Source organism: Cottoperca gobio, chromosome 17 (assembly GCF_900634415.1).
Source record: "Cottoperca gobio chromosome 17, fCotGob3.1, whole genome shotgun sequence".
NCBI classification, from domain to species: domain Eukaryota; kingdom Metazoa; phylum Chordata; class Actinopteri; order Perciformes; family Bovichtidae; genus Cottoperca; species Cottoperca gobio.
Genome location: NC_041371.1, coordinates 15070800 through 15097263, shown reverse-complemented (window position 1 = coordinate 15097263; position 26464 = coordinate 15070800). Strand labels below are relative to the sequence as shown.

Below are 26464 nucleotides of genomic sequence, written 5' to 3'. Positions count from 1 at the left end.
GTGAGGTCGAAAGCCTGACTGGAAAATATCAAAACAGTTGTTCATTGCCAAGAAGTTGAAAAGCTGTTGAAAAGGAGGTTTGAAATAGGCCTATAATTGTTCATTGGTGACGTGTCTAGAGTGTTCTTTTTTATGAGTGGCTTGATGACTGCAATTTTCAGGGCCTGTGGGAATACAGCTGAGATAAGAGACAGGTTTGCAATTTGTAGAAGATCTGAGGCCATGCAATTCGAAACATTTTTGAAAAAGCTTGTTTGTAGAATATCAAGACAGCAGGAGGAACATTTTAGATGTTGTATATGTCCTCCCGGATTTTATAGTTGATTGGATAAAATTGTGTAATGGTATTTTAATTGATTTTAAGTGGACACAGGGACAACACACCTGTACCTGATATGGAGATATTGACTGCTTGTCTCATGTTCTGAATTTTGTCAGAGAAGAAAGAGGCAAATTCCCTGGTTGCACCTCAGTCGCTACTGACACAGGAGGGTTTGTTAGTCTGTTGACAGTGGTTTTGATGAGCCAGGTCAATTACTTATTTTTCTTTCTTTTTTACATTTTCTCTTTTTAGCAACAGATATACAAAAATAAGAGAACAATTTAATTCTGCATCATGCAGCAACATTCACAACCATAATGCTGTAGAGACTTTTGAAATATACCCCCTAATGAATTCTGAAATGTCCCTTTAGTGTGACCTAAAATAGTAACCTCCACATGTAATTTTTAACCATTAGTCAAACAATATCTATTTTTGCCTTACCCTCTGCCCCTGACTCTTACTTTTCATTCCCTTTTGACCCCAAACACAGATAATGAATGGGTGAGTGCACAAACACACACACACACACACACACACACACACACACACACACACACACACACACACACACACACACACACACACACACACACACACACACACACACACACACAGGCACACCTCAGAGCGTGTTTCTCATTAGCTATTCCACCCGTCTGTTTGGTCAAAGTCCAACAGAAATAATGAGACACTACCTCTCCGCATGGGTGGGATATCATGAGACATGATTGTTAGTGGACTTTAACATAGATAGTCACACAAATGCATACACAATTCTTTTACACATCATACATTTGAAAATGTAAGAAATAACTTTTACATAATACAGTATTTCTCAAATATTTAGCAGTAAATTTCAGTCAATGTGTGTGTTGGTTTGCCTTGTGTTTGGGTTACTGGATTTATGATTCATTGCTGATGTCATAAAGGAGATTCTTTACTATATTACTTCATGATTCCAGCGTCATGATTCCTGCGTGCTCTTGCAGGAATTTCTCCATCAAGACGCCTTTATCTGTATCGTGTATTGTGTGTATAAATGTGCAGTAATTATATACATATCGCACATTACTTCTTTAGTTCATTTTATACAGCTTTTCTCTCTTCAGCTGCTGCAGGACAGCCACAGAAAACTGCATGTTCTATGTATTTGTCACATGTGCAATGTTAAATCTTAAGAACTATTACATGTGATTAGACACAAATGAACTATTAATTTAAAGTATTTAAGTTAGATGTATGGGTCACAATTGGAATTTTTGACCTAGGTATTGTGAAGATTGACACAAACATACACAATAATAACATATTCTACATACCGGTGTAAGTTATATTCTTACATAATTGACCTACAGTACCACAGATCACAAAGAGAGATATGGAGGGAAAGTGAGTGAAACAGAGAGGCAGACAGATGAATGTAGTCAGACAGACTTATTCACAGCGTTTGGCTTTCAATAACAGTATAATTCAATCGCGTCAGTTCCGTCTCGTGATCCTATAAGCGGTCAGCAGGAGTCCTCATGAGCACCAGCAGAAGGCAATAATTCAGTTTCTCTCATTATCTATGCACGCTTGTCCTTGTGAGAACTAATTTAATCCTGTTTCCTTTCTCACACTACAAATGTATATTTAACGCCTAAATGTCCAATAGGGTATACTTTGGTGACCATTTACTGTAACTCCATCCAGCTATTTAATGTCATCCAATATGAGATAGTGTTGTGGACATATTGTGTCACCTTCAGCAGAGTTAACAGGCTCACTTAATGTCAATATAATCTTGAGGGAAATACACACTGTAAATAACTCTGCTAATTCCATTCAAGTCATTGTTGTGTGCTTTAATTACTGTCCATCAAGTGGGGGCCATTTTGAAACTTTTGAAAATCTCAAGTACCAATCAAAACTGCATTGCAACTTCATATAATTTCATTCAGTACCATCCTTAGTAATACCCTGTGATTATCTATCCATCATGACTATTTATTTTCTATGTTTTAGACTTTCGCCTATACTATCTTAAAGATACAAATGGTCCTGCAGCAAAGAAAAAGCTGCTTTAATTATAAACTTTTAAAAATGTAAACTGATTATATACAGTAAAGGTAAATGAAATGAGACGTCTATGAACTCAACATCTTTTTCTCACAAAAACAATATTAGTTTTTTGAAAAATGATTTTAGTTTGCAAATTACTTTTTTTTAATATAATATCCAACTTCTAATCAGGCAGCATTCTTTCTTCCTGTTCTTTCCACAAAAATATGGGGATGAAGATGAATGATGATCAAAACAAATACTTTCATTAAAGCCTGGGTAGGTAACATTGTCGAAGCTAGATTTAAAAAATTATCCAACCAAAAATCCCAGACCAGTATTGCCAACTCTTCACCGATGAGAGTAGCTAGTAACAGTGGACAGGCAGGCTTATTACAGTCCTGCGACAGACACAGATTCCTTCTTTTTTTGTCAGAGCATTTCATTTATTGATAACAAAGAACACCAACAAACACATTTACTGAGAGAAATGGTTTTAAATAGAGTAGACATGTAAAAAGGACCACAACAAAAAAAACACATATTACAAATTAGATGGTCGTCAGCAATATCTTTTTGCACCATTTGTGTCTGTAAAATCTGTAGTCAAGGGCAACCCATTCATTCCATCTTAGTTTGGTATTGCATAACAACAAGAGGCCCACCAAACCTGTTCATCTCACACCAAATCACTCTTTCCTCATCCATTGTAGTCATGAGACCTTCATAACCTCTCTAATGCAGGACATTACATTATTGGTTTTGGCTTAAGACTAAAACCATGCACATGACTACAACTTGTCATACTGTGCTCCCAATTACAAAACTGTGTGTACTCGTTCAGCTCCATTATTGAATCACCAACTGACTATTCTGAGTTCAGTCAGCTGATTGGGTAGTAGCTGTCAGATAAAAAAAATCTAGTTTTGGTAATGGCCGTCTCATTTGGGAAAGAGATTGAAACTGCATGTCCCATGCCATGCTAAGTGCTATCATAGTGCACTTGAATAAGTCACAATGGCTGAACGCTGATGTGGATTTGCAGCTGCTGTTAGCTGCACTCAATAATAAAACGCTAAGAATATATTCATTTATTTAAAGTAACCCTGAATACTTTAAATAAGTAAATGTTCTTAGTTAAAGGCCTGGTTAAACAATAAAAATGTCCAGATGACTTTAATTATTTCTAAAAGACAGTGGCCCATTTTAAGCTCTAAATTTAACAGACTTAAATCCTGGTGTTGAAGTTTAGCTTAGTCTTTGTCAAAGGGAAAATGTAAGAGCCTAGGGAGCCAAATGCTTGGCTCTGTATTTTCTTCATACTGGATTTGAAACGGTGACAGTGAGGTTTAAGAGCTGACTTCCAGCTATAAGAGTGTTAAGGGTGTGACGTTGAGCATCCTCAGCTTTATTTGTGTCAATTGTCAAAAGCAAGACAAAGCTTTCCAAAGTAGTTAAACTGGGCAGTAATTATGTTGCAAACAAACCCCACTGTCCTAAAACCAAAGCAGTTCAATGCTTAAGGCCCTGTCACACAGTTCTGTATGGCAGAAACATGCCGGTGTATATGAAAAGTAGCTCAAAATTAGTCAGAGTCCAAATACGTCCAGCTTTTCCACAGCGGTGTTGTAGCTGACGTATACATAACAAATTATTATACGTATGTCAAACATTGATAGCGTATCACTTACTTATACAAAATGTATCAGAGCGTCTGGCCAACAGAGCTGGAAAAGTGCCATTTGGTTCACATCATGCTGATGCTGGAAAACGGCTAGAATGTACTCTTGTCGCAGCCTCTCAGCATCCTCCATGCTCTCTGATGATGAGCTGATGTATTCATCAAGACGTGCTGTGAAGAAGTGAGGATGAGCTACTCACAGGGACCCTATATACTGTATTCAAACCCCAATAAGCTCCCAAAACGCTAGCTGTACTGTAGAAACACGTTTAATAAGTTACTCCGTCGTCAGGCATAAGCTTAACATAGGTTACGAATAAGTTATCCAGTCGTTATTAATGAGTTGGCTGAGGTAAGTATTCACGTACGTATTCCGTATTCACGTATGTCTAACGTAACGTAACTTATGTGTAATGTCTGCATATCTTATGAAGCACACGTTGGGTACGTCCGGTAATTTTGAACCTGCTCAAAACATCAGCGTTCAACAACGCACCCCAGCGTAACACAGTGAGCTCTTAACGAATACTACTTATACCTTACCTTATATCTACGTAAACCAGCGTGTTGCCGATATTTTGTATACGCCATATTTTTGTATACATTATGCATTTGTTGGGTATTCGTCTGATACATTTTGTATAAGTAAGTGATACGCTATCAATAGGTTAGACATGCGTATCTGTATACGTTAACTTTTCCGATCCGATCCGATGAGAAGTTGGACGTATTTGGACTGACAAATTTTCATATACACCAGCATACGTTTCTGCCATACGGATGTGTGACAGGGCCTTTAAGTGAAAAAAGAAGAAAAAATCTTAGATGATCACATCAATCTTTTAAATCACCACTTTCAGCTTTGAGCAAAGAAACATATCTATAGAAATTGTCTGGATGTGATATGATGTGTTTCACTGTGCCCTTTATAATACCAGATTTTGCACATGCAAACCAAAGAAAAATGTCTGCATTTTGCACTCAAAAAGTAGACAATAAATGATTGTATATATTTCTATTCTATTCTAATTGTGTGATATGGTATATTATCAAGAAATTCTATTCAGAAACCCATAGTTTAAATAACCAGATAATCCGGGGAATTGACTGAAATGACAATGATGCAAAAAAACCTTTGAATCCAATAATATCATTTGAAAATCCTGGGTATTGGCATCGGAATTCAAAATTACCCACGCTTACTTAATAAACCGACCGTATCTATGTTATTTGTCCTAAGGCTGTGTGGGTCTCTGACTGTAAATGTTTTTATTTTGTCTGTTTTACAAATAAGTTCTTCCAGCAACTACAACAAAATAAAACCTGTTCTTATCCAAATATATTAAAAGAAATTGTGTCACATCAAAAGATGGTTTTCCTAAGCCCTGTTGAGAGAAACGTTTGCAGGATATTACAGCTCTGATTCATTCAATGTTGAGCATGTGAACAGTGCGTGATCAGGGCCGTGACGTCACGGGCCAGGTTGCCCAATAGCAGCGTCTGTTTGCCAGCCTATGGTTGTACAGTAAATACTATGAGCTCTGCCTCCTTCCCTCTCGCTGCAGCGATGAAAGCAGAGGAGATAATCGAGACAAACCCGTGGATGTGCCATAAAAACGTTTGTAAGAGCTGAGATATTCCTTTTCTAGCTGTTAGCCTGGTGAGCACGCAGCTCCGGTGGTTTAGTCGAAGATAAGAAGCTATCTGTGTGAAAGGGGAACCTGAGCAAGCTGAGAGAGACAGAGGGGGTTTGTCGGCCCACTGCAGTCTGAATCACCGCAGACTCGCCCCACCGCTTGTTCATCATCGACGACGTTGGCCCATCGACGGGTGCATCCCCTCGGAGGAGGAAAGCAACGGGAAGGGACGGGACGGGACGCAAGCCCGAGTTTGACCCTCTGCCGCAGCCCCGAGGTGCGCTGCTTGGCAGGGAGTGCTAAATAATGAGCCAAAGGGACACACTGGTTCATTTGTTCGCTGGAGGGTAAGTCAGACAACGAATTTCATTAAGATATGTTTTTAAATTAATAGTCTCAGCATTCAAACATGACTCGTCGTCTGGCTAACGTTAGATTAAGCTAGCTACCAGGGGCCGTTTTTCTATGCAGCGCGTGCATGTGCTACAACCCTGTCAGCTGTGCACGTCAGTGCCAAAACTGTCACTGTCAAAACTGTTCTAACTGAACTTCCAGTCAACATTTCAAAATAGGACAATTTGAACAGTAAGGCCATCCCACTAATGTGACATAGAGAGAGCGAGAGAGAGAGAGAGAGAGCGAGAGAGAGAGATACCACTAAGTAGTGACACGTTTTTTAGTCTTTTAATGTCTGTAAATATATAGACTTCGTCTATTCCAGTAAAAAGAGTTTACACTTTTATTTTGAAGGCAAATTCAATTTATTTCCAGGCTCGTTGCTGGTCTCTCGATAACTTGATGAAGCTCTTCTGCAACCACAACATCAGTGCTGCTCATTTTCTCCAGAGATTATGCATTTTAAGAACCTGAGAGATTAATTAGATACATGAAACGTGTCAATTACAGGTATGTGTATGTATTCTGTATATAGAACAGATATGTCCAACTGTTGAAACCACACAACTCCTGTTACTTAGTATTCAGGGGTTCACACACATTTTCATTTCAAGGACATCCAGATATACCAGTTGGCACTACCCTGCAAACATCCATCTGATAATATTTGTTCTGAAAAACTTTCATCTGAAGATGTTTGGCCAAACTAGTTGGAAGGTAATTTTAGGGTGTAAAATTGGGTTAAGAAAGTATGACTATTTATGGCTAAACTGGCCGCCCATACAATAGTTGAGCAATAATTCTCACTTAAAACTCTGTAGACAGCTTGTTCATTAAAGAAAATGTCAATAAAGACCGAAAGAGTTAGCAGTTTATTGACACAGTATCTCTCTCTCTTATCTCAATCTATTGTCTTTAGTTTCTCTTAGTCTGTTACCTTGTCTTCTTTCATCTATACACCAAACCATTGACATGTAAATATTGTTGACCCATCATCCACCACAACTCTTCTGTTATCTCTCTTGTCATGGATTTAAACCTAGAGAACAACACAAGACGCATATCTATCTTGAATATGCTAAATCAGTTTTGCTTTCCCCAAAAACCTGACCTGCAGGCCTTAGCACAGTGTTTCCCCTCGCAGCCACTGTGTGACACACGCACGCAGCAGACTGTGTAGCTTCGAAAGTAGGCCAAGGGTCATGGATGCCTGTGAGCAGCATGAACGTGGGTCGGTCTTTTGAAAGGTAAATATAGCTGGTGTTACTCAAAAGAGACGGCAGTTAGGGAATTCACTGCTAACAGCTAGAATATCAGCATACACCCCTGTAAGTGTTACAGCTCGTATTCACTTAACCCCAACATGTAGAGCATTTGTATGGTTTGTCACTACGGTAGTAAACAAGCACTTTCCAACTTTGTGGTGGTTTGATTGTGAAGCTTTGTCTAGATACAAATCCTATTGTGGAAAGAACCCAAGGCTTTGGTGGAAGCAGAGATGAACGACAAACGTGTATGTGTGGCACGGCAACAGAATATTGTTTTAAGATGACGTCTGGTAGCCTTGTGCTCATAAGAATAAAGAACTAATGCATACCATATAAACGATATGGATAATGCAATGATATTTAATGAGGAGGAACTTAATTGCAATTAAATTGGCTTTGGTTTGTTTAAATGCTGATTGCTTCAGTCAGTATAGAGCAAGTTTGTTTGCTTCAATTGTTAGCAGCAGTCATGTTATTATTAGTGTGTGTGCACGTGTGTGTGTGTGTGTGTGTGTGTGTGTGTGTGTGTGTGTGTGTGTGTGTGTGTGTGTGTGTGTGTGTTTGTGTTTGTGTTGTGTGTGTGTGTGTGTGTGTGTGTGTGTGTGTGTGTGTGTGTGTTCATGTTCAGTGAGCCAGCTAAACAACAGTCTACATTTCTCAGATAGCAGCAAAGTGGTTACAGCTATCAGCCATAGTCAATTTCAATTGCATCATGAAAGCAGTCCTATAATTTTAGCTGACAGCTTGTACTTTAAGTATCTTGCAAATCACAACACCAGGTCATGGTGTGTGGAAGTTTGCCTGCTTCTGGATCCTTTTAGTACTGATATGAATAACAGATTGTGTTACCAGTGGTTGGGGAGGTCAGTAATAGAACTGGCGGAGGAAATAGTCAAATATAGACTTGGACCAAATATAATAATGCATTGTATATATACAGTGCTTTTTTTAGATACTCAAAGATGCTTTACACAACAAATTAAAGGAGTAAAAATCAAAACACAATACAAGCGCTATAGGATATGTGATGCTTTAGTAGTTATTTACATATCATTAATTTGATCTGTCCTTTCTCCCTTTTGACTAATGGCAGTGCTAAAGCAGAGCGCTGTGTTTTTCTAACCATGTTTTTCCATTTTTGTTTCTGCATCCTTCCTTCCTCAACCCCTTCCTTACTTCTTTCTAGATGTGGTGGCACAGTGGGCGCAATTTTGACTTGTCCTCTGGAGGTTGTGAAGACCAGACTGCAGTCCTCTTCCATCACTCTCTACATCTCTGAAGTCCAGCTCAGCACCGTCAATGGAGCCAGTGTGGCCCGCGTTGCTCCACCAGGGCCTCTGCACTGTCTCAAGTAAGGAGAATTACATACAATGTTAATTACACTAACTTTAATTGGGGATAGATTCAAAAAGTAACCATAGCATTTTTATTAGCTACAGGATATGGGTTTAGAATACTTATCAAAACCGATTCTGAGCTAAGTCTTTCTGATTTATTTGTAACAATATATATATTAAATCGTCAATCAATATTGTTGTATAAATATCGTGTGTAGTTTTGTAATACTGGGATAAAGCTTCTGTGTTCTCCTCGTCTAGTTCTAGCTTTGTAAAATGAACAGTGAATGTTAAAACTATTGGTTATCCTGCTCTGCATTATTCTCTCAATGAATGTGCCAAGACAGGAGCAGAAGGAAGTAGGTCTGAAAGACCAAAATAGAAGTCCTGGTAAGATTTGTAATCAGCCTGTCAGAGCTGGTCACACACTCTGTGTTTGTTGTCACAGCAAAGTCCGTGTCAGTTGGTGAACTTGTCTGTCAATGACCAAAAGATGCAGATTTAGTCTGTGACTCCACAGTAATAATGAAACCGGTTGTTTGTCCTATAATCTTCCGTAAGTTACTGTGCTTTCGAGGATAATTATTTTATTTTTAATAAAATGTTATTTTATTTTTATACCTTAAATGCTCCAGGAGAAGGAAAGTTACATCACTGTGATGAAAGACTTAAAATTAGGCAACAAAAAAAAACTTACTCAATGTTTTTATTCATAAACCTGCAGGAGGTTTCAAGGAAAGGAAAGGGAACTATTTGTTTACTTGGCATCTGCAACCAAGACACTTGCAACAAACAAAATGTCCAACGTCAAGTCTATTTGATTAGTGGCACCCAGGGACCAGCAGATCATTTCAAGCCTCATTTTAACCTTAAAGCTCTCTACTGTGTTTTGTACTTTCTCCAAAGAACTACTGGGAGACCAATGTAAGAAATATACAATAAGTTGTTCCCTTTTTTGCCACATGATATGTCATTCCTCTTCTCATTAGACTTCCCACCACAAAGATGGGAAGTGAGAGTGTAGGGGAATCCAACATCCTACTGAAGCCACTGTGGCTGGATATTTGTAATTACCGTTGGTAACTGAGGGGATTAATGGTGTTAAAGTAAATGTTGTTGCTACAATGCTCTACTCTTGTTCTCTGGCAACCTATTTCCATGACTGTCACACAGTGTTACACATATTGCATAATGCACAAGCTGCTGTGTGTGGAATTTTCCACAGTCAAAAGCTTGCATTAATTATTTAGCAAACTTGGAATCTTGTATAAACTTTCCATGTTTTACCTCTTAACTAGGGAAAAAAGTATTGCTTTTTAACAGACAATTAACTCGTAAGTCATGTTTTCCAGGATATTGAGGCAAAATGCTAAAAAAATAAAAATAAAAAAGCAGCTATCCAGAATTAATTTTGTCGGATTTGTTTGGCTTTAAACATGGATTTGTTCTCACTGACTGTTACAATAATTGTTAATGATTCCTTTGTCTGATTTGCAGTTAATCAGAGCATCGTTTTGGGCTCAAAAAACTTGTCTGGTCTTGTGTCGACATAAATCAACTTCTTGTGTTGTCCTTGAGATGAACGACCAATATCAGAAACTGTACACCACCATTACAGGATACAGAGCAGGGCAGAAGAGTGGTATGGCAAGGAAAGGAAAAAGCCCACACGAGCCAAACGTGGGTCAACATGCAGTGAGGTGCAGGCACTGTGCACAGAGCAGAGTATGTTAGTTTATATGATTTAAGTTTTGTGATTGGAGACCACTGTCGGCTTCGTTTGTTGTGTAAATTTGGGCAGTTACTCTTTAGGAGATTCTTTTATTCTGTAAATCATTTTTGAGTAGTAAAGCACAGCCCACCAACAGGAAACATCGGGGCTGTGTCTTGTTTTTTAGTGTGTGGGAAGGCTCAAGTCTAGAGAATTAAAATGACCCCACAGGACCGGTTTATTATCTATCTCAAAGGACCGCTTTCTTGTCTTTTGGGTCTCTTAATTCTTCCCATGATCGCTTTCCTTTGAATGTACTTTGCATCACAATTTACGTGAAAACGTGCCATGAATGAAGATCAACCATAAACCATGCTCAAGGTTAAGTTGGAGACCGATCTTTGAACGTGTGACATCAGATAATGAACATGTGAGCCGTCATGATAACACCAATATAAACACCACCTGAGCAAGGACACCTGCCATTTAATTTATTTTGGGTCATCTAATATGTTGATGGTAACCCTGTGTAGAGTGTCAGGCTGTGTTGAGTGTCAGGTCCTGGCAGATTGCCCAAGAAGTTATAACTTCCTGTCCATCTGCTCAGGGCACTTTCCCATGGCGCCCTGTAACATTCATGTGAAGTTTCAGTTCTGTGATTATACAGCTGAGAAGGGATTACATACAATTGTGGGATAAATAATGGATCGTAATTTCCCAAACTTAAAGGTTCAAGTCATATTTCATAATTAGCATACAGACATGAGTGGTATTAATCGTCTCCTCTAACTCTCTTTAAAAATAACAGTAAACATGATACATGCAGTGCATCTTCAGCCAAGACATTCTTCTAAAGAATCTACCAATTTTGTGTAGAATTCATAACTGGGATTTAACTTTAGCAGAGGGAGCCAGTCATTCTCCAGCCAGTCACATGATTATATGATTATATGGTATACATTTATATCTAGCATATTACATGTATGTTAAATGTGTTATGATGGAATAACCAATAAAACATAGATGTAAATCCTAATCTCTCTCTGCAGGTTAATACTAGCGAGAGAGGGACCTCGTTCCCTCTTCAGAGGACTGGGACCCAACCTTGTGGGCGTGGCACCTTCCAGGTATGTACTATTATCAGTATTATCTACAGTATTCTGGGTGTTTTGCATAACTTCTCCTGCCTATCTTAACCTGCTGGGGCGGAGAGTTGGTTCATATAATTGAGTATTGATGGTATAGTAGTATAGATGTTGCTTCTTCCTACTCCTTTTCCGACATGAAATGTTAATTTATGTTGCTTATAGAAAGCTTGTTGTATATGTCCACCGTTATTTATTCTTCTTCAGTTTTTTTTACACATATATTTTATTATTTTTAAATGTTAAAAATAAAATATATTCAATTAAATACCACAAAAATGTAAAGAAGAAATCCAAAAGAAAGAGAAAAAAAAGACTATAAAACCTATATCTGATAACCAACACAGTAGAGTAGCTCACTGCAATCTTTTGAGTTTGACTTTGAGTTTATAAGAAACCTTGAGCATTAAATCATGAATGTTATCAGCACTAGCAAAATCTGTTATCACAGAATAAAAGCAGTGATGCATCATTTACTTCACATGTTACATGGGAACACATTTTTACTGAGGAATGTATTTGCTTCTGCTAGATCTTGTATTTTTTCCAGGCTTCAGGCTCATTCAGAGCTTATTTGGGCTTAAAATCCTACAGGGAAATTAGTTGTTTCCCTCTCTTGGCTTGGCTGGTGAGGGTTACATAACAGCCTGCTGAACTCAGTCAATCAAAGTCTGGATGAAACATCAGCAACAGCAGCTGTGACGCTCCTGTCATGTGACTAATGTTGATGTTATTGTGTATCATCACAATGGAGTTCCTATAATGGGAGAGTTGTGTTTGTGTCTAATCCCCCTCCCTGACCTGTCTAGTTCTCCCTAGCTACCGCTGCATCGCATGGTCATTGTCGTCCTCTTCCCGTTGGTTCGTTGTGGTCTCGCTCTTCATCTGAGTCATCCTTTTCGTACTCTTATCTGCGTCGTCCCTCCTTTTTGCCATGTTTGTCATTCTTTGCCTATATTAAATCAGAATGGTTCTGTCCTCTGGGTCTTGCACTGTCTTTGCTGTCTCACTCTGTCTAGCTCAGACTCTCTGAGGGGTGAAAAATGCCCTTGTGTGTGTGCGTGTGTGTCATTCCCGAGAGCTAGTTGTCCAGCTGTGGAAATGGCAGCTTTAGCAAACTGCTATAGGAAGATATTGTTGCATAATAAGTGAGCCTGATGAACTCATCGGCAGCATATGAGAATTCCGGCTGTCTTATGTGCAGTTTTATGAACCACTTGAAACCTAATGGACATATATTTCTTGTTAATATTATTTTTATGAAGTAGCCAAATTTAGATAAATCTTACCAGGCTGTGTGAGATTAAAGATTCAGTACATCTTTACGTATGTGCTGTATATTTAGAACATGATTGTCTCACCACTTGACTGAATGCTGTATCACATTTAACTGTGTATTTTGTTGAAATAATAAAATAGACATCATTTATTTTTGGCTCCACTGCCACATCAAATGGGAATTTCAGGATACTTTTTTAAAATAATATAATTTTCATAAGCAATATTTTTAATTAATTATTCAGAGAATCCAAATTCCTCAGTTCAGTCTTTGTAAAATCTAAGTGATACTTCAGGATGAAAAAAGAGAGGCTAAATTACAACTACTTCATCATGCACGGTTTATTATAGATACAGCAAAAGATTCCAATTTTGAAGATGTATGGCAACGTAACATGTAATATTTCCACTCCATTTAATTCAATTGATTTAGGTTAAATTTAGTAATCAGACGCAATATAATTAAATAACAGACATATTGCAGATTTATTTGTCTACAATAAGTTGTGTGTGTTAGTGTACAGAGTTATTAGCGCCTGTTTTAATAAGGAAACGGCACTCTGACGCTGGAAAGCTAAAGAAAACAACAACAACTTGGGATGCTAATGAGGGTGAAATCCACTGGGCTTGCTGCTGGCGTTCATTAGCAACACACACACACACACACACACACACACACACACACACACACACACACACACACACACACATACAACACAGTCATACAGCTTGCAACAGCAGCATCACTTATTACGTATGATAGCTGCACATACACATTCAGAGTCAGACCCACTCACATAATTCATCTCTCATCCGCAGAGCAGCATGATTATGTTGTGCATGCATGCTCTCAATTCAGAAGGAGGGCAGGGAGGGAAGGCCATTGGGTTTAATTCCACTCAGCAGAAATGTTGACTAAATCCTGTGATTTTATTTAGTGAGAAGCAGCTCGAGTCATGGGAGATAAATCTGCTACTGAAGCGTTCTGTGCTACCACACACACACACACACACACACACACACACACACACACACACACACACACACACACACACACACACACACACACACACACACAGGTGGAGATAAACATCTTTCACTGGCTTGCATTTAGACTACCTATTAGCTGGGCTTAGCTCTATTGCATGCACAATTTAGGCAGTAGATTTATTTCAGGCAATTGAAATAACATTTTCATATTTAATGCAGTTAACTTAATGTTATGCATATATAAATATTGCAGTAATACAATGTGTTTTTATTTACTTAACTCATAGTTAAATGACTGCTCATCATTATTATTTGTTGCAAATGTGTCATTGTGATCAGCGGTACATGTGTCTTTGTTCCCTCACTATTCAGTTAAAGTTATCCTTAGTCAGTTTAACCGGTGTTTTTAATATCTTACTAACCCCCGTCATATTTTTTCCTCATGATTATTTGCAATAGGGCGATCTACTTTGCGGCCTATTCAACAGCGAAGGAGAAGCTGAATGGCGTGCTGGAGCCAGACTCTACCCAAGTGCACATGGTGTCGGCTGGGCTGGCAGGTAATGACGGCTCCTTCTCCCCCTCCCTTCTGTCTGTTTGTCACTGTCTGTCGCTGAGTCTTATCTCTGCCTGTTTGTCTGTCTGTCAGTCTGCCTGGGCAGTGTAAATCACTGATGGGTTTTTATAAAAAGAACATGTTAAAGAATTATTCAGATTGTCTTCATCAGACAAATTTCATTTTACTTTATCTTTTCATCATTTTCACAATTTGAAGTATCCCAGAGTTTCACTTCATCCCCCTCCCCTTTACCCCCCTTTCCATATACATGTGTGGGATGGTGGGATTTTCACAAATTTAAAAGCTTGTGAATATCAAAAGCATGCCAAAGCTAACTAATGATATCTGTTATAAGTAGGCATTATTACGTAGCTGTTTCATGTATAGAAATATTCAATTTAAATAATAGGGGGTTTATCAGAAAGCACAATTTAAGACTCTCAGGATCAAACTGACCTTGACCTTGATTGTGATGTAAACAGCCTCACTCTCCTGCAAATAGGTGCAGAGCAGTAAAAATGTGAGGCACGCAGCAACGCGAAAGCAGCGAGCAAAACGCTTTATTCTTATTGAAAACAATTACAAAAAGCTACGACATGCTGCTAAAAAGCACAGTATCCCATCTGGTATTTGAAAAATAGGTTAAAAAAAGCACCTGGAAGTCAGTCACATGGCACATACTGTATACTACTTACTCTCACCAGCTTTTATCTGAGCATTTCCTTGCTGTAAATGCACCTATCTACCCAGATAATACAGTATCTTGTCTCTTCAGCCCAAAGACAAACGCTATATCAGCAGTCTCAGACTTTAATGCAAATGAGACACGGCATACACACAATTTCAGGCTATAATGTGCCACTGCTGGCATTTATACCTCATATATATTTGTATCCGTTTGACAAAAAGAAGAAAACCACACGGTCCTCAAAGTTTAGGTTGTGCTTTCCTCCTCACCTAGCCCCTTTGTCCCCCATGCCCTCCATCATTTTTTATTTCCTCCTTGCCCTTTTTTTTCTCTTTTCATTCTTTCATTTTGAAGCCTCTCCAGAGGACTCTGTAAATGGTTTAACATCACAGTTGTTACTTAAACAGTGTGATCTGGGCCCCCTTCTTTGCTCTGTGTGTATAGAGGAGAGAGCACGACCCCCAAAGGTCAACAGGGGCCCCTGGCACGCGGGCGGACACGTCAGGTAGCATCCCATTTCTTTACACTGGTATGATGAAAACCATGGTGATTTTTATGAATATTAGAAAGTTCATAATGGTTATTCATTTGTAATTATATTACCATTGCTTATGGCAACGTGTTAGCTGCTGGTTTGTAGTTTTAGGTTCTTGATTACAAGGTTTTGTTATTTCTTAGTCTTGACACACACCTCCCTTAGCCTGTTGCCTTGTTCAATAAATATAGTAAAGGTAAAGTAATGACACATACTTCTATGGATTTTATGTTGTCAGCACAAAAGAAATGCTAACCTTGTCACTGCTACATAAGGTTGTAATTGATGTGCTCCATTTTGTCTTTTGCCATCATCCATCAACACCTTTAGTGCCTCAGTCATTTATTTTCAAGGAGAATCAGTATCAGTGCATGATTCAAAAGGCTGGCACTGCTTTGACATGACTTCCTCTTTTTAGATTAGTTGAACTTTCTGAAGAGAGTTTTTCTTCACAGTTTAACCCCAACAGTACTGGCACCACAAAACAAAAACTATTCCTTGAAAGTCAGTGAGTTTTTCGTCATTAAGGCTGGACTATAGTGTTTTCTTTCTTAATGTTACACTCATTTCTTCATTAGCAACAGTTGCATTCATTTATCTATAGTACCTTGAATACCTGTAGTAAATATGTAAATACCTATATCTGTAGTTCTACTACAGTGCACAGTTCTTACACGGTTGCTGCACGGATAAACTTATCTCTAGCTTTCATGTGCAAATATTCCACGCAGAGTAAAAAAAAAGAAAAAGCCTCAGTAACTTTGTGGAGTCACTGCCACTCATGACGTCTTTGCACTCAAGAAAGAGAGGCTAGTCCCAACATTTCAGTAAGTTTTCAGTAACTCTTCCAGCAGTTAATCTACAGCAGAGGTGGGGAACCTTTTTCCTATCAAGAGCCACTTTATTTTTTACAACATCCTTCGAGGGCCATACTAATTATTGAACTCATAACCTCTGCAATGTTTTTTAAAGACGCAGCCCAATCATTTCACTTTTCTTTTATGCTGTGCAAAAAAGCAACTTTTTAATCCATGTATCTTTCTGTTTTATCAGAAAACAATCCTTTATTAGTCCCACAACGGGGAAATGTATCTTCTCACAGCAAAAGAACATATGCAGTAAAAAGGCAGTACACAATAATTAAATAGAATAAAATATAATATAAGTACCAAGTGGTTGATAGAATAAAGTGAGTATTGCACATGGTGATAACTGCACAGCAGTGGTGGAACAGTCTGTTCTTGGTGTGGTGGTCTACCTCTCTATCTGTCCATGTTGTTATGTTACGCTCTGCAGAGAGCTGCTTGTTGGGCCAAACTCCACCGAAGAGCGTTAACTTTATCCAAACACACTCGTCCTTTCAGCTCGTGCAGTTTGAAATGTCTCGTGGTTGAATGACGCTCGAGATTATTTTTCATCACCGCAAGCGCGTCCGCACATACTAGACACACTGGCCTTTTACTTCCACAAAGAAATAATCATTCATCCATTTCTCCTGGAAAGTGCGACATTCCGTGTCCAGCTTTCTCTGTTTTACACTCGCCATGTTGCGTTCACTGATGTCAACGACAGTCTCGTTTAATATTGACGTTTTTTGACATGACCTGACCACGTGATGACACGTTCCGCTCGTGTTGTGTTCAAGGACCCCGACCTTGGCCAGGAAAAACAGTCAGTCACCCGTCTATTGCTGTCTAGATTTAAAAAAAAAAATTCTAGTGGATTTGTTTTGCGTGTGTTTATGAATTACCTCGAGGGCCGGTTCAAATGGTCTATACGGCCCGGAGGTTCCCCACCCCTGATCTAAAGCATATTTGCTTTGCCTAGATGTAGGTCAAAGTCCTCTGGAGAAAGAACACAGGGAGTATACGCCTATAGAAGGGCCAACTGCAAACATGCCCATATGCAGATGCAGCTGTTCAGAGGCTGAGCTTAAGGACTAGTTATCCTGTATGGGCTGCATATGTATCTTCTTCATGGCTTAACTAATTTACCAAGAAGGGAAGTGTGGTTCACTTCCATGACGTTAAGTTACTTTTTCCTATGTTATGGACTTTTACATTGAGACATTTTTATTTATATAATATTGGTTCAGAGGAAATCATCGTGATAAATCTTTAATTTGCTGATAATTTTACACATATCAGTTATTAACGGACACGTTGTCCTATCGAACTGAGCCATGTTATACATGAGGAGCAACAAACCCAGTAATACTAAACATTCAAGGAGAAAAAAATAAACAAATAATGAACAAATTCAGCTTAAACCATTCATATCAAAGATTTAAATGGCCATAATAAAATAACAGCTCTATAGAATCGGTTAAACATTCAGCTTTTGATTTCACATTGAATATCGAGATCTATTAGTAACTGAAAACTTTAAATAAAAAACAAAAAGTAGCATTTTTCCTTTTGAGCGTTGCATTTCCAGTGTCCTTTTGTGTGACATTGTAGAGGACTTCAGGAGTTATTCGATGTGTTTTCTAGAAGTGGGCTGGCTCTCTAGAGACACATTTTCGGCACATTTTTAAGGACATCTTAATGTTATTTTTAAATCTATCCCAGTTTTTTCAGAAGGAGGTTTGGCTCAGAGAGTTTCACCTCATTCATTCACTTTACTATTATCAACCACTTCATCCTTATATTATCACATATTCATAAAAGTGTCTCCTCATTTTCTTCATCCTCACTGTCCACCCCAAGAGTCTGTTATATACGACGACAAGGTTAGCATTTCCACCTGCCTCTCTTAATTTTCTAGCTTATTTCAGTAAGCATTTGATTGAATTAGTTATCTAATATGCAGATTATTAACTGATAATGGCACAATGATTATGAAGAATACACCCTCAATTTAATTTTCTTCCTTTGTAATTTTGTGCTTTACCTCGCTCTGGTGAGATGGAGCTGGAGTTTGGATTGGGTTGGCTTCTGTTCAGTCAACATTTTCTTTATTACAGCTGATAAAAGGAGTAAAGGGAGGGATACATTGTAAAGTAAAATAAATGAAAAACAATTCAATTCTATGTATAGGAATAAATTAAAGGGGATGGGGCCTTTTGGGGAAAGATGGGAGGGAGGTCAGTTCTTCACCTCCCATCTCTTCTCCAACTACCTGTACAGTACCAGTGGTGTGGGGTGGGTGGTTGGTGGGGTTGGGGGTGGATGTGACTGCTGCTTGTGTGTGACTGGTACAGAAAAGCCTGTGTCTATTTTAGGGCTTTACTGTAAATCTTTCACCCCTGCGTGATTGGGTGGGAGACCCCCGCCATCTGTGCCCCCCATATCTGCAGGCTACTAGCTGCAGCGGGGAGGAGCTGGAGGAGCTTTGCCCCTCCCTCGTGAGTACACGCCATAGACGCTACTTCCTTCTACTTCCCTCTTTTTTCTTCTTCCTCTTTTTGTTCTTCTCTTCTTCTCTTCAACAGACCTGTGTCTTCCTCTCTTCTTCACGCAGTTGCCTTAACGTAGGGCTGTGTTGCATTGATACACTAGATGTGACAGGTCTCTTTCTAGACTTGCCTTCGTCTTAGCTGTTTTCTGCAAATGGCCACGTTTTTATCTCTCTGTATCATTTGTATCAGAAACTTTTAGAGAGACTTTGTGTCATTTCATAATGATATAAAGTGCTCACTCATTAGTTTTACACACATCAAACTTTATATTACTGTGTATTTCCTAGCATTCAAATGAATAAAAACACAAGAACATCATCCCTTGTAAATAACTCAAACAGCTTTATATATATATTTATATATATATATTTATATATATATATATATATATATATATTCTGTGCATTTTTGAGTGACCCCACTTTCAAACTTCGCTAACATTAAGATTAGCTGAATGCAGATGGACGTATACTACAAGGTTGCTGACCAACAGGAAGTAAAGTCTGCACTAAATTTCCCGTCTGAGACTTTCCATTTAAGTCTTGCTGAATAATTGAAGAATCTCCTCCAGACACCGTTTTGTTTCTCTGTGCTATTGTAGTTGTCTAGTATCAGGCCTGTCTCTAGTGTCTAACCAGTTAACTACTGGTTTGTTAAATGTCACAGAATAAACATAGAGATGTTCATTCATTGACTAATAAAGGGGGAATCATTACTGAACCAACAATGAGGGAACATTTAGAGCAATGACAAAACTAAGAATCAAACCTTCTGTGTTGTAACTTGAAGTTGTGGAATGGCAGACTTTCTTGTAATAAGGCCGATACTTTTGTGTGTATTTCAAAGCACATTGAAAGTAATGATATATAAAAAAAAACAGACCGCCTCCATAAGCTCACTAAGAATTATTTCCTTTAAAATCACAAGCTGTCATTAGCATTTCAAAGAAATGAATAAGACTCAAAGGCCTAAAATGACTTTGCTGCTTGGCCTCATTTCCAGTATTTTCAGTTAGATATATATTTTTTAAGATGACAAATGAAAAAGCGAAAGCACTTACAGCTGCTGCGTTTATGCACTGTTAGTTAGTTTAGATCATTTCCTTCAAGAAGAGAGCTGTTGTTTACATGCACCTGTGTAGCATTTCACATGAAGAGGATCAATATGTGAAAATGGAAGAAGCATGCATTTTTATCTGTAACTGAATAAATGAATTTTCAAAAAAGATTGACACATTAACACAGACCGTGTCTCAAATCCTATAAACAATTGTTCTCTATGAGAGTATTGAAACATCTCATAGGAAAGTAAAAGTTGATCCTGTTTAGTGAAGTGCTTTCTCATCGTCCTTGTGCCGTATAGAATATTTAATGTAGTTGATTATTGTGTTCTTCCAAATGTCTCTGCATCTGTCTGAACCTCTGTCCTCCTCTGAAATTCCCAGGGTTCACCGCCATCACAGCCACCAATCCCATCTGGCTGATCAAGACGCGTCTGCAGCTGGAAACCAGGTGAGGAACCTCAAACCTTAAGTGTAGAAGCTGCAGCTGAACAGGCTGTGTGACTCATTCATTTGCCTATAGGAATATTGAGAATTAATCATCGTTATTGGACATACGTTAAAAGTCTCTGTGTGATTACAGAACCCGGGGTGAGCGGCGAATGAATGCATTCGAGTGCCTGCGGCGGGTGTACCAGATGGATGGCCTGCGAGGTCTCTACAGGGGCATGTCGGCCTCATACGCTGGCATCTCTGAGACCGTTATCCACTTTGTCATCTATGAGGGCATCAAACGCAAACTGCTGGAGTCTAAGGCCCACTCCAGCATGGACAAAGAGGATGAGTCAGTCAAAGACGCCTCAGACTTTGTGGGCATGATGCTCGCAGCAGCCACCTCTAAGACCTGTGCCACCTCCATCGCCTACCCTCATGGTAACCTTCTGTCTTACTCAGCCTTTTCTTTTTCGAAAGATAGAACATCAAATATTTCATATTTTTCTTATTGTCAATGTAAAGACCAAAACCAACAATGTCAATACTTTCTGATCTCCCCAGGCCACAAGCCCACTAGTTCCTACTGAAGGCATGAACCTTTAAAAACAGGGTTCTTCCCTGTTTCAAAGTCTTGAAAGTTTGGAAAATGCTTCATTTTAACAGGTTTTTGGAGCGACCCGGAGCTAATTAAATAAAATATTCATGATCAAAACATACACGTTAAAATGAACAGCTGGGGAAATAAACAAAGTGAAAATATGTATTGATTACTGTTGGTAATAAGGAATTCTGTAAACTTTCTTTTTTTGCATTTTAGTAACAATTTAGATGTGATGATAAAGGCTTTGAGAATCTGGAAATGATTGTGTTTAGGTTCCTTGATGGTGCTTGATTTTTACTCTTCAAAAGCTGTACGACCCCTGGCAGAGAAAAGGCAGATTGATTTCCTAAAGCAGCTGGGCACTGTAGTTTTTAACAAATGTACACATTTACAGGAGTGAAGTGCATAGTGCATTAATGGAATAAATCATTGTTGGATTTGGTCACCATGAGTTAAAAGACTTATCCCAATACTTAACTCTCTGGAAAATATGACGCTCCATTTATGCTATATATATATATATATATATATATATATATATATATATATATATCACTATCAGTCTCCACCTACGCACAGCCCACAGCTGAATGTTCAGATACCCTCAGTCTAAAGTCATTCTGGGACATAGACTAAATCAATATCTCTAGTATCTTATTTATAGTAGATCAGTTGGTATACCAAAAGATGGATCAAGAAATAGCTTATAACAGTACATTTTGTTGAGAGTGCCAGATATGGAAATGTAACTCTAGGGAACTAGACGCCACTCAAAGTCCGACAAGAACAACTAGTAGCCAATGGTGTATTAAACTCAATTTTCTTCCTCTACTCTCAAATCGCAGAGGTGATCCGCACACGGCTACGTGAGGAAGGCAGCAAGTATCGCTCCTTCTTTCAAACTCTGCTGACGGTATCCAGGGAGGAGGGATACCGGGCACTGTACCGCGGCCTAACCACCCATCTTGTCAGACAGATCCCCAACACGGCCATCATGATGTGCACCTATGAAGTGGTGGTCTACCTGCTCAGCCGTTAGCCCACAAGGTACGTCTCCTTCCTGTTTAAAGAGGTAGACAGTTAGCAAATGACTGAGATGGAAGACCTTTGGCGAGGGAGAGCGAGGACAAAATGAAGACCAAAGGAAAACCAAGAATACTCTAATGGACCAGAAGAGGAAAAATGGACAAAGAAGAAGAAATAGGAGGGAGGAAAGCCCTTTTTTTCCACCAGATCAGCACCATCACCTCCAGTTCCCTTTATCAGAATGCTGGAACAGATAGTGTTTGCTGTAGTTCACAGAGGAGGTAATAGGAGGCATTGACAGGTAAAACACAGAAAGAGTTTGGCACCTGTTAAACTAAGGGTACCTCTGAAAGAAAATATTTTAAGCACAATTCAATGGCCTTAACAGAAAGGGTTTTATTTTGCATCCTTCCCTTGAAAAACGGCCTTTTCACTTTTGAATAAAGATGATATTGTGAAAGGGGAATGTTTGAAGGCAATTGAATTCGACAGGAGAACTGATAACTAAACGTAGATCAATTTCACTCTACTTGGCACTATTTGTCTGCCATGCTCTCGCTTCAGTGCTGTGAGACTACTGCACCGTTTGATGACTGGCATTTAAGGAATGTTCATGTTAAGCAGAATGTCAGAAGGAAGTTGGCAACAAAGACATCAAACTGTTTTTTAAGTAACCTGAGCAACCCATGTTTGCATTACAGCAAGTGTGGCTTCAAGCATTCCCCCCCCCCCCCCCCCCCCCCCCCCCCCCCCCCCCCCCACCTGATGGCCTGAAGTTCGTACACAGCAGTGAGCTAACTGGCGACGCATAACAAAACACAAAGATGAGCTTGTGACGGCCTGTAACTCCCACTCATGCCTCAGAAACTAGCTTGTATTTATAAAGAGTAGATTGAAAAGCTGACATTCAGTGATTTATTCCTCTGTAACTCTGCGCCTGGTGGTGACATGGTTCGGGTGAAGTGGGCCTTCTGTGTCGACAGTTTCTCTTTGTTAAAACTGAAATAAGATTGTCATACAAGGCCAGCTTCTGCCTGCTCACAGTCGCTGCTCAGGACTTTAAAATCTTGTGTGAAAACATGAGACCAACGTGTCCTTTCGTATCCTCTATTTTTTGAGATGTGAAGTGTGTGATTGTCCAAAAGGTACCAAGTATCTACTATTGGAGTGCCACTACTTGAATATAATGTGACGGTGTGGGGAAAATGTTGGAGCAGGAGAATGTTGGTGGCAGTTTTTACATTTCTGTGTGTGTGTGTGTATATCTGCGGTTCATGTGTGCCTGCATGTATAATTAATATCTACTTCAGATTTCCCTCCACTAACAATTATTCTTGCAAGACACTGCGGTTGGGAGTGTGGACAAGCTCCTACTGGCAGCTTTCATTCACACTCTCAGGCCAGTCCTTCCTTCCAGTGGCTTCCAACTGACCTGATAACATGCACTTTTGTGGCCTTTTCGGGCTTGTGCTTTGCATTTTATTGTGTGGACAGTTTAAACTTGTACATTGTAAAAGAAAAAAAGTATTACTGTATATCAAATGGTATTTTGCGCAACTGTTCTTATAGCAGATATATTGTACAGTTTAGAGTCCTCAGTAGTTGTGAAGGATGTCCAAATGTGTGTATATAATATAGATACTGTATATGTATATCATTTATTGTTTTTTTGTTCTTAAGCCCATGTATGATCATGCTGTAGTTTGCAATTTATTGTTTTCATATTTGTGCAATTTAACCTTGTTTGACATTGACTGTGACATGAATATTGATATTGCTTGACTGATTTTTTCTTACAGTATAAACTGTGAGTTTATTTGTATTTGTATGTTGCTGTAAGCCGTCATGCAAACATGTTTGCTTATGCTAAAGATAACAAATGCTGCAGGACAAATACTTTTATGTAAGCATTTGTGCTGGAGCATTGGTTTGTCGTTTTAACGCGTTCATAAAAAGTGTTCCATTTTGCAAAGTTTGGATGTTTCCATCTTTGGTAATGTTTACATCGTTCATTACTTTCTGTCAGATTTTTGGTTCTCCTGGCAATATGTTTTAAATATGAAGATGGAATCATTTTAATGTGAGAGTTCAACAACTGGAATCATCAACACTGTACAGAGTTGGGACTGTTAAAAACTGAAATTACTAATCCGTTACTGAAGTGGGTTGTTTACCCTTTTTAAACAAAATGTTCATATAGTATGCATAAAGAATTATCTTTAGAAAAATTGGGTACACACATTTTATTTAATTGTATCCAAGCACCTTATTTAACCTTGAACACTTTTATTGTTTGTAATCAAAACATCCTTTTACATTTAACATGACATTTAAAAAGCCCTCCCTCCACGACCTACAAACAGATGTAGTCTCAGTGCACAATTATTCCACATATGGAAATGATAGTTCGCAAAGATTCCATGTTTAAATGAGTATTGTGTTTAATTCACCAATTACAGAAAATCTGGTGTGTTCACAGCATGATGTTCTTGAACGCTCTCATTTCCCTCCTCCTTGTTTCAGTATACTTTCAGAGGCAAACCGAGGCCTGTGTTGTAACTTGTAATAGTTATTGATTTACAGTCTCCATTGTTGCTGTCGATGCTTGAACAAAAATAAATCTGACTCATTCTAATGTCCCATGTTCTCCTGTAAAACACTAATTGCTTTTATGTTTTTGATCCATTGCAGTAATACTTGAGGTTAAATAACCAAAATGTGAAACAGACAACTGGACAGTGCAAACATTTCACTTTGCTTTGTACGTCTCATTTCAGTGTCTGTATGCAATTCAATATCTTTCTCCTGTATGCTTAGACAGGATGCAGCCTCAATCAGGGTTGAATGAAACCTGGAAGATTGTTTTTTCCCAGCTCAATATTTGACTGTTTGTTTGTTTGTTTGTTTTTTAAACACAAAAATAAATAAAAATCAACTTGCAACTAAAATGATATCTGCTTTTTTTCCTGTATCCGTTTATTTATTTATGCATATATTGTTGTACAGGTATTTGCAGTTGTAGCTGCTTGAGTTAAAAAGAGGACACTCTTCTTCTGATGTTAGGATAATTAATAAATGACAATCACAATATTTGACTGATATATTGTACATAGTAATAATAGGCTCCTTTCAGGGGGCATATTAGGAAGTGTTCACCATAAAATTATCTCACTTTGAATGAAGAAACTAAAAAACTCTAGTTTCCCATTCTTTCTAAAGATTGAGCTTAAGTTATCCCTGAAGACGTTTTTGTGTTACAAATGTTTTAGAAATGAATGGAAATGGAAATGATTAGAGTATGGATGGACTAAAGTCCACAAACTGTTTGCATTTACATAAAGTCACCACCAGGAGGAGCCACATAGCTCCTGAGAGACCAGCGTCAAGTTGTTCAAACTTTATTCACGGATTTCTGTTTTCACTCCCTAAATTGCTATTAAAAATGTCAAAAATAAATTGTCAATCAATTACACAAGTCGGTGTCACAAAGCGAGACATATTTTTCTATCTGGCACACACGCATGCAGACACAACACACACACACAAACACACACACACACACACACACACACACACACACACACACACACATACACGCACACACACACACACACACACACACACACACACACACACACACACACACACACACACACACAGAGATAATCATCAAACCATGCCCGTGTCATGGTCATTTTAATGCTCAAATATTAGAGGCCAATGAAGTCATCGATTTCTATTTAGTTCCATCTAATGCACGTGTAATACCTACAGCAGAATTAATGATTGTGGCTAGATGGAAATTGGAAAAATCCATCAGCTATGGCGGGGTTGGACTCAGTGACTTATAATAAAAGAATGCAATAAGACATGAGTTTGTATTGATCTTGTAGTGCAGCTGTTAGGGTTGATGAACAAAATAACACACAACGCACACCCTGCCCCTAATACAACTAGATGCAAATCAATCAGCCCTGCTGTTTTACTTTAACAAAACGTCCTGAATTCCAGATATTACAGCAGATCAGTCCATTGATTGTGGTTTAGTGTTTGAATTAACTTGTATTCAACAGCCTTGTTTGTTTAGTGATAAATATTCTGATGGATACCATAATCTGGGATGTGCACAAGAACAGAGAAATAATAATGATACCTTAAAGTGCTGTCGGAATACTAGAAAAATTGATTTTTCAAAAAAAGTATGAATATGAATCTTAATGATAAATAAATATAACTATGAAAATAACATACTAATATATAATATGCTTTTGTCTAGTTGAAAAAGTTATTCACAGAGATTTAAAAAACTAAATGTCTTTAACAGGACTGTCCTGGAAAAGATAGCAGCACCC

General features: G+C 38.5%; 1 protein-coding gene across 1 annotated transcript; it reads left to right on the top strand.

Moving 5' to 3' along the window:
• Positions 1 to 5608: 5608 nt before the first annotated feature.
• Positions 5609 to 25060, top strand: LOC115022610 (solute carrier family 25 member 36-A-like). Its single transcript, XM_029453658.1, has 7 exons — positions 5609 to 6030; positions 8534 to 8698; positions 11445 to 11522; positions 14268 to 14368; positions 20435 to 20501; positions 20634 to 20923; positions 21932 to 25060. Exons 1-7 carry the CDS (start codon positions 5990 to 5992, stop codon positions 22123 to 22125), a joined length of 936 nt encoding a protein of 311 aa, XP_029309518.1. The 5' UTR covers positions 5609 to 5989; the 3' UTR covers positions 22126 to 25060.
• Positions 25061 to 26464: the final 1404 nt, after the last annotated feature.